Source organism: Tupaia chinensis, unplaced genomic scaffold (assembly GCF_000334495.1).
Source record: "Tupaia chinensis unplaced genomic scaffold, TupChi_1.0 Scaffold000057_1, whole genome shotgun sequence".
Taxonomy (NCBI): Eukaryota; Metazoa; Chordata; class Mammalia; order Scandentia; family Tupaiidae; genus Tupaia; species Tupaia belangeri.
The window spans coordinates 4294601-4309600 of NW_006159515.1; the positions used below are offsets into that span (position 1 = coordinate 4294601).

Genomic DNA, 15000 nt, shown 5'->3' on the forward strand with positions numbered 1-15000 from the left:
CGCGCGTGTCCTGCAGCAGCCGCGGCGCGGGGAGCACGTTCTTGGCCGAAATCCCCAGATGATCCCGGTCCCCTCCCGGCTCCCCGCGTGGCGCAAGCTGTCTTGCTGGCAAGCCGGCTCCAGAGCCCCGCGTCCTCCTCCCCTCTGCTGTTCAGGTGGTGGGCTCTTTTTTCCTGGCACCGAAATATAGGAAGAGGGGGATGCCAAAGCCTCCGCGCTGGCAGGGAGGAGAGCGGCGAGGAGCTGCTGGGAAGCCCCTGCTCGCCAGCCCCTTTGATGCCTCTCACCGGGCATCTGCATCCGCCGAGAGCGAGGACTGGACCTGAGAAGGCCGCTCTTCAAAGTGCAGGGGCAGCGGGCAGCAAAGACAGGCGCTGTCTCCCCAGGGGGCGGGCAGGCACTCCCTCAAGCCGCACTGCAGACCCTTTTTTCTCTCTTCAAAGGCAGGCATGACCAAGGAGGCCGCAGAAGAGCAAGTGCCACTGAAGTAGTCCCTGTCACCTCCCAGGGGAGCCCTGGGGGCCCAGTGATGGCCTCCACCCAAGGACAGGGTCCAAACTAGACTTGCAGAAGCCATCTGACCCAAGGCTGAAGCTTGCAGGTGACAGGGCCAGGGTGGTTTTCTGGAAAGTGGTTCCCAAATGCACCCCTCTTGGCTCTGGTTCCTGATCCCTTCAAGGCCAGGAGGACCCACCAAGGTGCCCCAGGGCTGGCCTCTCGCTCCCACCTGCCTGCTTCCTCTCCAGCATTGAAGAGCCCCGTGCTGGCTCAGGGGGTCCCTGCCCAGCCAGAGTATCCGGGAAGACAGCGCCTCTCACCACCCTTCCACCAGCAGGAGAGCCCTCACCTGCTCAGCCCCTCACCCGACTGCCAGAGAGAAGTCCTGCTGCTTCTCCCCATGCACCTCAAATGAGCGAATTAGCAGCTACATTGCAAATAGGAAGAAGGAATGGAGCCTAGAGGTTTCTAATGCCCGTGTCGATGGGACACAGGCCAGACGGGCCACCACATCACAGGAAGCACGCTGGTTGGCAGCTGGGCCAGGCTGCGGATCCAATCCAGGCCCCGCGGGAGCCCGGGAGCAACAGGCCAGGGGTCTGTGGGCTTTGCTGCTGCTGCCCCGGACCAGCCTCTCCCCTGGCTCTGTGTGACTGCAGCGTGTGTGATTTGTAAGGTGACGTACAGGTGGCTGTGAGTGCAAGGTCCCTGATCATTAATCAGCAAAACAAAACCCCTGACTTCGACAGAGACCATCAGGAGGAGTGGAAAGTCCCAAGCTAAAGCAGGCTCTCCACACCGAGAGTCCAGCAATTTGATTAAACGGACTTCAAAGCCAGCAAGGCCGGGTCTGAAGTATCCATCTTCCCGGACCCACAGCGCAGCACTGAACGGCAGAACTAGGTCCTGGCCATCCCAGCTGCCCCTCGGTCCTGCTCTTCCCACCCTCGCTCCCCTGTGTATCTTCTGGCCCGTTCCTATTGTTCAGCTGTGAGTGGAAACAAGACATGCACCTCACTCCCTGTTCCTTTGAGCAGTCTAGCTTACAGACTGTTTTCACTCCTTCAGCCCTAAAAGTCAGCTCTAGCAATTTCTCCTTGATACCAACGAAACAGTGACATATGTTTTACTCAACGATCATATTATACACACACGCCTGCACACAAACACACATGTACATGCATGAGCTTGGTCTCACGTCGACGTATTTCATCCCTCCAAAAACCAAGCTGGACAACCAGACTGTACGTCACAGAATGCAGTCGACACACCAGCTAGATTGGTCCCAGTCTCTGGGCACTGGCTGTCACTCATGGGGCGCCCCTGCATGGGCCAGCCCCCAGCTGGGCCCCAGTTGCAGTGACACCAAGGCGATATCCCTGGGTTCCCACCTCAGGCCTGTGGAGCCTGGTGCCCAGCAGTGCCGGCTCTCCACGAGTGTGCACAGGGACACGAGGGAGCTCGGCGGGCGGGCAGAGGCCACACCTTCTGGACTGCCCCGGCACGGAAAGAGCCAGGGCAGTCACCGAGTGCCCAGCGAGGGCCAGCGAGGCCGGGCCTCCATCAGACGGCGGCTGCGCACACGAGAGGGCCGCTCCAGCAGGATCTGTGTGCGCACACTTCTCTAACACTTTTGTGAATCATCTGATAACGACTTAATGATTGTGACAGGATGTCCCCCATGTTGGCCTTACCAAATGGTCACAAGCCTCGCCAGTCTTTCTGATAAACCTAGTCGGCCTGATGTATTCCTCCGCTCCCTGTCTAATTGGTGCAAAGTTTGGAGGCCCGAGTCCCGTATCTTTCATCCGGCTTATTGCATCCTCTCCTTTGACACCGGGTCAAGGTTCACATTCGCATCCGATTATCAGAGCTGCACTCATTAGGCAGGGGCCGCCCTCACCCCAAAATGAGTAAGCTTGGGAGGGAACTCGGCCCATTTACTCAGCAGAATTCTGCATGTTGAGGGGGCCTGAATGTCACCCAGCATTGCTCTGTGCTGAAGAGTTTCAGACATCTCCAGCTGATGATTAATTGTGAGTGATGGGAAATAAAATCCAGTGAAGCCAGCTGCTGGCCGTGGTCGGCAAAATGACTCTAATGGGTATAGGACTGCCAATTTTCCAGTTTTGCTGGCAAGCCCTCCAAGTGTAATTAAGGGAAGTTATAAATGATATGGAAATCTATCAAGTTCCATTTATTTTCAGAGGACTCCTTCCCCAGAGACTTTTATCTTCAAGCTTATAGTATGCTTTGTTGTGCTAATGATTTAAGCCACTTCTTATTTCTGATTAAAGCCCCCAATAGCCTTCCACCAAGTTCTCTTCTCTCCCTCCACAAAGATTAAAAGACACAGGACCTTCTCCTGCATGTGCCCCTCTCGGAAAGCACGCTAAGAGCAGGACACATTTGGCAACGTGTATCGTTCGAGCTGCAAACTGCCATCGCCACCAAGATGGCTCAAAGAAAGCGCAGGAAGAAAAAGGGGAAGGGGGGGGACAAAAAGAGCTGCATGGAACATAAAAGGAAGCCCCCAAAAGTCCAGACTTGAAAGCCGTGCTCAATACCAGATACTCATCAGAAGGTGGTGTAGCTCACTAATGTTATTTGATTTGGAATAAAGGCATGAAAATGATGGCAAAGGCCTAAAATTGGAGATGTAAAGGATGACTGCACCGTATTCCATTTCTCAATTTCATCCTTCAGAGCCACAAAATGGGGTGATACAGTGACTGGATGAGATTTACAGTAACAGCTGTGGTCTTCCCACACAAGGGAGGCCCTTCTAATGGGCTGAGGTCTGTTTTGAACAGACGGGGAGTAACAAAACAAGGTTCCCTATTAAGAGTGTGCATTCGTATTTCTGATAAAGAAAATGAGTAGGAGAGTCAGGTTTCCTTTAAGACGGCCCCTAGCCTCCTTTGTCGTCCAAACCCGGGGCTGTTTCAGAGGTGTGAGGGCTGAAATGCGGGGCGAGGGCAGAGACGGTGCAGAGCTGTTCCCCCAAGCAAACCCACTCTCTAGCAACGGTAAAGAATGCAGAGGAAACGGTGCCAGTGGCATATGGCTTTCTACTGTGCTAAACAGTCACACAAAAGACAGGTTCATCAGTCATCGAGTATCTGGATAAAAAATTAGCTCCTGATGGATGGTATTTTGAGCTTACCTGCTGCTAGTACATTACCAGAGAAACACAGGTTTTGAAACCCACATGACATTAGAAACTGCAGACCATGAAATACAGCACGTGCAGGAGCACATAATGGACGCCAGATTATACAAAATAATAAATAAGCTATTTAAACCCTCTGCCTAAAATTGGGCCCGCTGCAAGGAACCCTGGGTCACTTCTACGCAGGCCAATTAATGCACAGCATCTGCTGTATAGAAGCAGGGCACGAAGCACTTCCGAATGATTTCGGCAATTAAAAGAAAACTGTTTCCTGCCTGTTCAGACAGCAACTGTTTCAATGCAAGAGTGAGCACCAAATCACTGCGTGCAGCTGAAAAATTAAGCCCCCTTTTTGGGGACGAGGGGTGGGTGGGAGGAAGAATTTTTATGGAGAAAGGAGCCTTCTTTTGTTGTCCTACATTCTGTGTTTTTCTGCCAAATTAGACAGAAGGCTCGGGGGGCGCACCGGCGGCCGCAGTCTCCCCTTCTGCTGTGCGGGGCCACCCGAAAAACACGGATCAATATCGAGCCTGCTGACTACTCCAGCAAAGTGAAAAACCCTGCCATTACGTTTTTGAAGGCTGCTCTACTTAGAACACAGGTGCCCGAACGCAATGCATTTGTAAGGCCCTCAGATCTGGAGAAAGGCACAGTTAACGCCACGAGGAAAAAGGCATCTGAGATTTGGTTAAAAGGCAATGGCTAAAATCTGATTACAATAACTTCCTCTTCCCGAGCCAGCCAGGCTGGTAAATATTCCCTGATAGTTCCCAAAGACATGTGTATCCACACCCCCACTACTTCACGTGAAGCCGGAGGGAGAAGACGCCACAGGGGGCTGTGCCGTTCTGCAGCGAGATGGAGGCGCCGTCAAAGCACGCAGACAGGCGGCTGCAGACACCGGGCGGCCGAACCCGGGCCCAGCCCGCGGCCTCCGCTACCCTGCCTGTGCTCAGACAAGCTCACTCTGAAGGGGAGGAAGGATGAGGCCCCATGTTACCCAGGGCTGCAGGCTCCATGAGTCAGGCACAGTTTCCGTGCCGCATATCCCGGGTAGGACCCAGGAACTGTGCGATGGGAGGGGAAAGTACACAGTCTATAGAAACAAATCCAATTAAGATAGGTAAAAATAGGACTAAGACTTCCTACTGCCTTCTAAGCTCAAAACTAGAGCCGAAATGGGACCAGCTGGCAGGATGGCCAGCTAAAGTGGCTGGATCCCACATGGCCAGCTGGATAGTTTGAATCCCAGACCCAGAGGCTTGGGAATACGCTGGGCATGCCAAAAATCCCAAGGAGAATAGAGGAGAAGGGACTGAGGCAAGGACATCGCCCCCCTGAGAGGTAATTTCACACTGCTCCTGTCTCTGTGTCTCTCTCTGGTAAGCACATGCACCCTATGGCAAAACTAAAACAAAAAACCTATAGTCAAAACTATAATTACAAACAGAATTTGTTACAGTTGATTGTATTGCAATACCTTTAAGAAATCACTCTGAATTGTCTTAGTGAATATGTTGATTTAAAGGAATCGGCGAAATGACCTTTTTAAAATTTATTTTTAATTTTTTTTTTTTTTAATTAGGGTTTTGGAGCCAGCAGGTGGCATGGTGGTTAAGGCACTGGACTCCCACATGACCAACCAAGGTTTGAGCCATGGACTAGCAGCTTGTTTTCTCACATTCTCTCTCTCTCCCCTCTCTCTCACACAAGTGTCCTATAGCAAATTAAAAACCATTAATAATAGGGACCAGCAGTTAATATAATGGCTATGTCGCTGGACTCCCATGTAGTCGACCAGGGTTCAAGTCCCAGACCTGGTGGCTTAAAACTCATGCTGGGCACGTGTACATGCGTGCCCAAGATCCCAAGAGGAGAATGGAGGAGAAGGGATCGTGGCATGGCCATCCCCTCTGGGGGGGTGATTTCTCGCTTTCTGTCTCTGTCTGGCAAGCGCATGCGCCCTATAGCAAATAATAATAATAATAATAAATAAAGTTAAATAAATAATTCTTTAAAAATAAATCATCATGATGCTCCTGCCTTAGCCCGCTAGCTGGGGCCACAGGCACATACCGCCCATAACTAGCTCTTTTTAAGCCAGCGGTTTGCTATGTTGCCCAGGCCAGCCTCAATCTCACGATCCTCCTGCTTTAGCAGCTCCAAGTCCCTGGGGCACAGCAGCACACCCAGCCTTCAGGCTGGCCCCGGGATCAAACCCAGGCCTCCCATACGGTTCCAGCCTGCAGAACATAGTGTCCCAGCAGTGATTGCTACCAGAGCTGGGCCCTAAAATTTATTTTTAATATTTTTTAAGCAAAAGAGAAAAGATATTGAAACTTGATAAAGATGAAAATGATTCTCTTTTAAAATGCTTAAAACAAAGATAACATATGTTCTAATCTGAAGGTCATTTTTTTTTTCTTTTTTTTTTTCTTTTTTTTTGGAGAGGTTTTTGCTATAGGGTGCATGCGCTCGCCAGACAGACAGAGAGAGACAGAGAGACAGAAAATGAGAAAACACCCCCCAGGGGGGATGGCCATGCCGCAATCCCTTCTCCTCCATTCTCTTCTCGGGATCTTAGGCACGCACGCACACGCGCCCGGCGTGAGTTTAAGCCACCGGGTCCGGGACGCGAACCACGGTCGACTACGTGGGAGTCCAGAGACATAGTCATTACGCTAACTGCTGGTTCCCAAGGTCATTTTTTTGAAAATGAAATTAAATGCCAAACTTGCAGAAGACTCTCCTACAATGCTCAGTCTACTGATTGATCCATCAAACTATTTTTATCTTACGTTGATAATTACTATTAAGTTAAATTGTAAAAACCCCAAATTATTACCTCCAACAAAAACTAACCCTAAAATTTAAAAATGAATGTATCTGGGAAAGATCAAAAGGCCAGAATCAACAGTCATTACTTCTGCAGAAGACAGGACAGGCTTCAGAGGGGAGAGGCTGCAGGGCAAATTCACATGTACATAATGTTTTATCGTTCGACAAAAGCTGAAACGAATATGCTAAAGGTGAACAGCGAGCATATAAGTGCTTGTTAGATTCTTTTCTAATGTTTATAATATTTCCTAATTTAAAAGTTTAAGATGTTAATGAATATATGAATCTGTATACACACCATGGAATACAATCTGAGGTTTGGGTAAAAAAAAAATTGGCATCCTTTCAAATAAGCTGCTTGAATAACCCCTGCTATAAAATATGTAAACCTAATTATTGCAATTATTTTATGATTGTAAAATAGAAAATCTGTCCAACAGCCAGACTAGAAGAGTGCAGGTACTGACATCGGGCTGCATGGGGCACCTAAGAGCAGGCCAGGGAGAGGGAGAACACCTACGAGCCAAGGCTTTTCAAATCTTCACTCTTCAAGAAAGGAAAAATAAACATCTCTTACCCAGTCTATTGCCTCCTCCCCAAGATCAGCTAACAGCTCAATTACATGAGGTTTGGAGACAGAGGGGAGGTGTAAATGTCATGTTCTACAGTGGGGTTCCTGGATCTCCTGGTCTGAGGCTCCCACCTGCTTGGGACCTGCCCCCACAAGGAGCATGTGCAAGGAAGACAAACATCAGGGCATAATTTGGGTGGTGCTGCAGTCAGGGATTCCAAACGCTGTTTTCCCTGGAGCACTGCACGCACATAGTTTGCCTAACACTTTGTTCAGGAGTGCAGAAATTCCAAACGCCTAAGGTCAGGTTCCTCCGCGGCAGGTCAGGTCCATTACAGAGTACATCTTCCTCATCTTGGCTCCATCAACAATACCCCAAAGTCTGTCTTGCTGATGCCGAACACACTGAGTGGCAAGAGAAGGCAGCAACAAGTGGGTAAGCCCTGTTATTTTACCTGCTTTCACATGCGAGGAAGTTACAAGCTAATTAAGAAAGAAAGAAATGTGAGCATGGCGCCTACTTATGATTCCAGAATCACTTCCTTGTTTGATAAACATTAAGATAAATATTTTCAATGTAACTTTGAGATGGCTACAGAATCCAAACAGGCTGGCTCTCTCACATTCTTGGATTTTTAGTTTAGTTTTTTTTTTTTTAATAATTATTTATTTAATTTTTATTTATTCATTCATTCATTTTAGCTTGACCAGAGAGAGACACAGAGAGAGACAGAGAGACAGAGAGACAGAGAAATTGAGAAAGCAAGCTGCCAGGTCCAGTACTCGAACCATGGTTGCCCATGTGGGAGTGTCCAGAGTCCCAGCCACCATGCCACCTGCTGGTCCCCTTGGATTTTTAGTTTTTTGTTTCTGACATCAAATGGCTATAGCAAAACAAATGTGCTCCTAATGACTTTATATTTCAAAGTCAAAATAAAAATTTTACAATAAATCTAGCAGTTCTAAATCTAATGCTAACAACTAGAAAAACATATTCTGCCATTATTCTAAAAGAATATATATTTTTACTGTTTTCCTGCAAGAATATTATAAAGATGGAAGTTTTAAAAAAATTAAAGTGTCATAAATATGCTAACTTGGAATCTAAAAGTATTCGCACTCTATGACAGTCTCATATGTAATAGGGAAAAAAACAGGTATTCTTCAAACAGAAATGAAAATCATGCCATTGCAAAAACGTGGTCAGCAGGCATATTTCAAAGGCATATAGGGGCCAGAGGTGGAGTGGTGGTTAAGGTGCTGGAATTCCCACAGTCCACCACGGTTCAAGTCCTGAACCTGGCAGCTTGCTTTCCTCTCTGTCTCTCTCTCTCTCTCTCTCACTGTCTTTCTCTGGCAAAACTCATGTGAAAAATAAATAAATAAATAAATGCAATTCTTAAAAAAATTAAAATAACACAAAGCATATAAAAAAGGTATATAAAAGTAATTCTATCAGTCGTTTTTCTGAATTAAATTTGTGACTCCTCACTTTCACAATCTACTCATTTTGTCCCTTAATTGGCTTATTTGCTTATATACATTTTCCATCTATTAGCTAATATCTACTCCCCTCATAATAAAAAAACTATTATATAATCATTTTTAAAAATGATTTTACCACCGCATTTAATCTTGATAGTATGTACCCGTTAGTTTGTACAAGGATTGTGGGTTACTGTAAAGCTGACACTATGTCACTGCAGAAGTATTGAAGCTTTTTGTTGTGTGAACTCTTAAAAAGCACTTGGAGGAAAATACAGCTTATGTGTCTGGAGATGAGGATGTATCCCAGATGAATTGGTTCTCAGACGTTACATGCAAGGTCCGTGTACCCATTTCTCATTTCTCAATGGCCTCCCCAAAGCTCTTTTCTTGAGCTTTTAAATCTCTGTCCAAGTGTTTACTTCACAAAACCAACTTGTTACTTAGGATTTGGACAACACTTCTGTAGAACTTACTACTGCCGCCATTTTAAGATTTGTCTAATTCCACTCAAGCTAAACACAAAAATGACAGATGATTAGAACTTCTAAAAAATAACGTCTCAAAGACAAACGGACTACCTGAAGGCCCTCCGTTATTTTCAGGTTCTTGTTTTCCTTGAAAACAGACATGACCGACTCCTTAATCTTTCTACCCATTCAAGAGGAACCTCAGCCAGTTATTGTTGTTGAGAAAAACACGAAATACTCTGCCATGTTAAAATCATTTAAGACCACAAAACTTAGACATTATGAGTAGCATTTTCTTACAAGGGCCTCAAATAAGTGCAGTGTCTTTGGTCCAAGAACAGATTCTTGCGTTTTGATGACACGAGGAGGCGTTTACCTACAGAAATTATGATCAGGGCCGAGGCTGGAACTTCTCATCCAGCGTCTGGTTTCAGCAGTGGTGGTTTGGGGTATTTTGCACAAATAGTGGGGTCAAGAGAAAACACTGCTTATCAAAGCACAAGGGCACAGAATATGAAAGGACGTTCTGTGAGGATGAAAAGGAATACAAGGAGGCACACGCCCCAGCAGGCTGGTCCCGGCCTGAGTGCCGACAGTGTCTGTATGTGAGCTGAAGGCCACCGAGACCGAGTGAGCTCCAGGCGTGCTCCCACCGTCCACACGGCCTCCACGGGAAGATACAACGCACAGGCCCCACTGCGCTGGGTGGCAGGAACTTACCATTCTCAAATGAAACCAGGGTCCAACGTCACCCGCTTCCCTTCACTAGATGCCTTGCTTTCCCACGTGGAGATTACTGACCAGGAAATGGAAAGGATGAAGGCCGGACTCTTTGGTGTGTGGAAAAACCAGAGTATGAGACAGCAGTTGTTGAGAAACAAAAAGGCTACATGGTCTGGCCTTGGGGGCTCAGGGTTCACTGCCCTCAGAGCAGCCCCAGAAGGGAGGTGGCTTAAATGGAGGCCAACACTGCAACCTTCAACCTCCCAGCACGGAGGCTGGAGCTGCCTTCCTCCTGCCTGCCCTGCCTCCTCCTGCTTAGGTTTGGACTCAGGAGTTACAAAGTAGGATTTAAGGTAAACACTTTTTTTAAAAAAGAATGATTTAACTTTAGTGATTTATTGATTTATTTTCATTTGACCAGAGAGGGACAGAGGGACAGAGAGAGAGAGAGAAGGTAAGAAAGCAAGCCACCAGGTCCAGACTCAAACTGTGGTTGGCCATGTGGGAGCCCAGCACCCTTAATCACCACACCACCTGTTGGCCCCACACAACTAGGCCTGGCAAGCCCGGGCTGGCAGTTACAGACTTTCTGGCTTCCAGAAAAAACTTGAGAAGGACAATGAATAAACAAAACAAGTCCCTCACATCGTCCCCAGCCTACACACCCAGTCACTGGCACACTCTCGGCTCCACTGAGCGGTCTGTAAGGTAGTGAATGAGTACACGATTCTTAATACAAGACCAAGGAGCGATCCTCTTAAGAGCCTAATCCTAATCCTGTAGAAGGAAGATGCACACAAGGCCAACCCCTCCCCCACATTCAACACACCCACCCACACACATGCGTGTAGTGTGACACTTTATGTAACGTGTTTCCCAACTCCTTAACACTCAGGAGTTAGACTTTTTTTTCTTTTTTAAAAGAATTATTTATTTAATTTTATTTATTATTACTATTATTTTTTTTTCCAATTTGATCAGAGAGAGAGAGGGGGAAAATGAAAGAGCAGGTTGCCAGGTCTGGGACTCGAACCATGGTCAGCCATGTGGGAGTCCAGCACCTTAACCACTACACGTCCTGCCAGTCCCGGAGTTAGATCATCTTAATGAGTGCTTTCTTCCAGGAATATCAATGCCCTCAAAGTAAATGTAACGACTCAAAACTACTTAGCTTCTTTTATGCTTTTCTAGAAAAGCTGGTAGGTTCTATTTCTACATCACCAGGTGAAGCAATTGTTAAATCAGTTTCCCAACTTAACGTTTCAATTTCAAGGCTAATTCTGTGAACAACTACCTTTTTAAAAAAAAAAAATATTTACTGTAAGTACTTTTCTAGAAGTCAATGCCAACCCCATGAATTCTTCACAAGGTAAGAGGATATTTTACACTAATAAAGGAACCGGGAGGCAGTTTTAATGTATCTTTAAGGAAAACACATACACCCTAATAACGTAGCTGAAATACAGAATGGAATCACCACACCATCCACAGAAGATGACAGCAGCAGGGTGTTCGGCTACTGATGCAGTGTACAAAAATAGTAACCTAGGTACCCCTGGAAACCTTCTGGTTGCATCCTAAATTGTTTTCTTTTCCTTTCTGCTGTTAAATCAATAGAGATTTTTATCCAGCCTCTAAGAAAACGCCTGCATCTGGCCAGTTTGTCCACAGCAATTATCCTCAGGCTAGACATGGAGGAAATATTAATACAGCTTCGATTTGTGCACAAAGTCCAGAGAAAAAACTTCACACTGTGGTCCTAAATTTCATTTACCAAATTACAAATGTGCTCTGTTACTCACGAATTAAGAAATTCATCTTTCCTTAACTCTTCTTCCCAATTAGAGTTTTGGGGGTGTTTTTCCCCCCAAAAAAAATCACACAAAAGGAGAATCATTTCTTGGCATGAGCTCTTCAAAGATGCTTCAAGCCAGAGTGCGACTGAGTAAATAACAAGTTTAAGAAAATGGAAAGGCTAGTTTGCGGAATAACAGAACGACTCTGGCCTTGTTACTGGTCCAGTTCCAGTGGCTTGGGAGGGGAGGCCCTATGAGATGTGGCACTAACCTGACTTAGATGTGAACTGGGTAGACCAAGAATGCATGGGAGCAATTTTGCTGTTTTGTGGGGGTCCTGTGAGTCACGAAAAGCTGCAAAGCCCCTGATCTTGCTGGTAGGCATGTTTGCAAGGGTGAGTCTGAGGCCAGCAGGTCCCACAAGGACAGGTGTGACCCTTACCATGTCTCCAGGCTTGACAGAAACAGCCACCACCACTCCAGGCATTGGGGAGCGCACAACGCTGCTTGTATCCTCGGCCACTTGTTCCCGCATGAATCGGCTCAGCTCTGCAGCGAGTTTGGTTAAGACACGCACCTTGTACTGCAGGGGGGAGAAAAGCAAAAAGCAACAAGTTAGGCTAATGAACTTTTTCCTCAAAGGCAGCATTCATTCCAAGTCGGAGTTTAGCTTTAACAGGGAAACGACAACCATATCCTAAAAGTCAAGGGGTTTCTAATTAGTGTACACACGATCCAAATATTAGTTTGTGTCTGGGATATATTGTGAGTCAGTTATTTAAGAAATATCTCAAAATAAAAACACTTCACTGGGGCTGGCAGGTGGTGTGGTAGTTAAGGGCGCTGGACTCCTCTGTGGCCAACCACAGTTTGAGTCCCGGATCTGGTGGCTTGCTTTCTCACTTTCCCTCTCTCTCACTCTGTCCCTCTCTGGTCAAATTGAAATAAATAAATAAATAAATAAATAAAGTTAAATAAAATAATCCTTTAAAAAAACACTCCACTTATTAATTAATAATAAATCATCATCATCCTATATCCTTAAGAAAAATATCTTGAAAAAATATTGAGACTTTTACTGGTATCCCCTTATCGCTTCCAAGTTTATCCCAATGAAGGCAAATCCGGAGAGCCGGGTCAAGTCAAAGGGACGGAGGCGGTGCCACTGAGCACTTGCCAGTAGATGGCAGCAGACTGCTGTCTCAAACCTCCCACGCCCCCGGGGAGCTGCTGGACCTTGTATCAATAAGTTAAGACAAAGGGTTTCAGTGTTCTTTTTGGGCAAAACAATATTTAAAATTCAAAAAATTTTTTCAGTGACATAAAATGTTATTCTCATGACTGAAAAAGCTAGCTTTTCTCTTCAGGCACATTAGGAGGTCTTCCTGCTCTAACAAGACGGTTAGGATAGATAAAGATGAATATGGTGAGACTACCTTCTTCACTGAGAGACAATAACATCTCGATTTTTAAAACACTGCAAACGACTAGTAATTTCACAGCACCTTTTGCAGGTGGTGCTCAAACAATTAGGGGCACGTTCAAGGTAGTTCCGTCAAACAGAACCTCTCTGACACAGAGGCTTCCTACTCTGTGTGGAAAATCCCAGATCTCAGTGAGTCAAGCTCTGAGCTGCGTTTTGGTCTCTCACAACAGAAACGAGATAAAACGTTTGAGGAAGTGTTCCTTGAGAAGCTGGAAGCACCACCTGAAGATTTCTGGATGCCCACCAGATCAAATTCCTTTTGGGTAAGACAGACGCAGCATCAAGGCCGCTCTATTTTGTTTGAAACAAAAAAAAAAAGCTGCTGTAACTCAAAGCCTCCTGTGGGCATCGTGATGGCAGGGAGGCAAAAACAAAATATAATTCCGCCTTTAATTCTGCACGGGGGGACGGTGGAAATCTCTAAGTGTGCTCTTCACAGGGCCTACCGAGGGGGTGGGCGCAATGAAGAGCTTTGATGGCCTGAGTTCCAAGTAGATTCGCGACAGTGTGACAGGTTGAATAATAACATCTTTTGCGTGTTTCTTTACTCCTGAGTGTATGTTTTGCAATCAAGACATACAAGCGTCTGCCAGTTTCTGAAGGATATGATCCTTAAGTGAAATTACAGTGCAAATAAAAGCTTTTTGCTCCTATTAAAATTCATCTGAGTCATAAGTGGTGAGAGAAAAAGCAAAGAAGAGTGCCTGCTGGCTGTCAGTCTAATAAACATTCTGGGCAGAGGCTCCATTTATCCACGACGGACTGTACCTCGAAGTCCTTCATTAAGTCTATGGGGGGGGTGGCAGGACAGGGAGAATATAATTGGGCCAAATTGCACCGTTTCCGTGTCTGCACTCTGCCTGCCTGGGGAAGGAAACATCACTAGAGGCATCAGGGTCAACCAAAAAGTGACTCTGGTAGCTGGCATCACCCTGGGGTGCTCCTTCTGTGCGACCAATCGGCCTTACGCCTGGCTATTTGGTTTTCGGGACAGCATGTACATCTCTTTTTTTTTTTTTTATAATTTGACTTCAAAATGTGAACTCTGAATTTAGGCAAAGTATCTTTACACATGGAGGAGAGTATGATTTAAACACATTTCACCACAGTGGTAACATTTCAAAACTAATTGCAGCTATGTTGCAAATAAGGCTTATTACAAATAAAGTGCTAAGATCGGACTTAGCTCCATTTCTCCACAGAAATGACAAGAACCTGGCTAAAACTGGATCCTTTTACTATTTTTATCATTTTCATATCTTTCGGATTCCTTTCTCTGTAGGATTCCTGCTTTGCTTGGAAAGAGATGTAACAGAGTCACCAAACTCAATGCCTTTAGATGCAGTCTTTGTTATTGATGAGCTGTTCCTTCTCCTTTTGTATTTGTTTATTGTCCTTAAATCTGTTTGGGGGATAAGCGACTTATTGTAATCACAAGCAAAAAATAACAACAGAGTAAACTCCTCAGGAGAGGCCTGGTTGCAAAGAGTTGGCTTAGACGTGACCTTTCTGAAAATAAAAAGAGGAGGCAGAGAGAAGGTTCTTTTTTTAAGATTACCTTTGATGTTGTTCTGACCCGTCAGTGTACCCACACAAACACGCCTTCTTAAAACAACCTCTTGGCTCGCCCCTGCCCCGCTACACGGGGGCGCGTGCCGGGATGGGGCCTACGCGGGCGCAGCATATGGGCCATCAGAATGAATTGCCTGGTGAGAGCCGTAAAAGCTTTTTTGATGCCCCAGAAAAGAAGTCATTTAAGAACGTACACCAGGGCTTTCGGAGCTTATGATCAAAACTGCTATTTATTAGTTTCTCTGGATTCTTTGGGGGCACAGAGCAGCCAACTCGTTGAGAGATTTCAGTCGACTACAGGGTACACGTTTGGTTTTATGACAGATATTTAAATTCCTCATGGATTGTGCAAAACTTCCCCAGAGAGTTTTGATTTTAAGATTTCATTG

The 15000-nt window shown here is 46.1% G+C and overlaps 1 protein-coding gene across 1 annotated transcript in view; it reads right to left on the reverse strand.

Annotated features, from left to right (window-relative positions):
- Window positions 1-15000, reverse strand: part of PCCA (propionyl-CoA carboxylase subunit alpha) — a 398674-nt gene that overhangs the window by 6323 nt on the left and 377351 nt on the right. The window contains exon 23 of the mRNA XM_006141526.3: window positions 11996-12136. Coding sequence (XP_006141588.1) covers window positions 11996-12136 — 141 coding nt within the window. The remainder of the gene's footprint in view (window positions 1-11995; window positions 12137-15000) is intronic.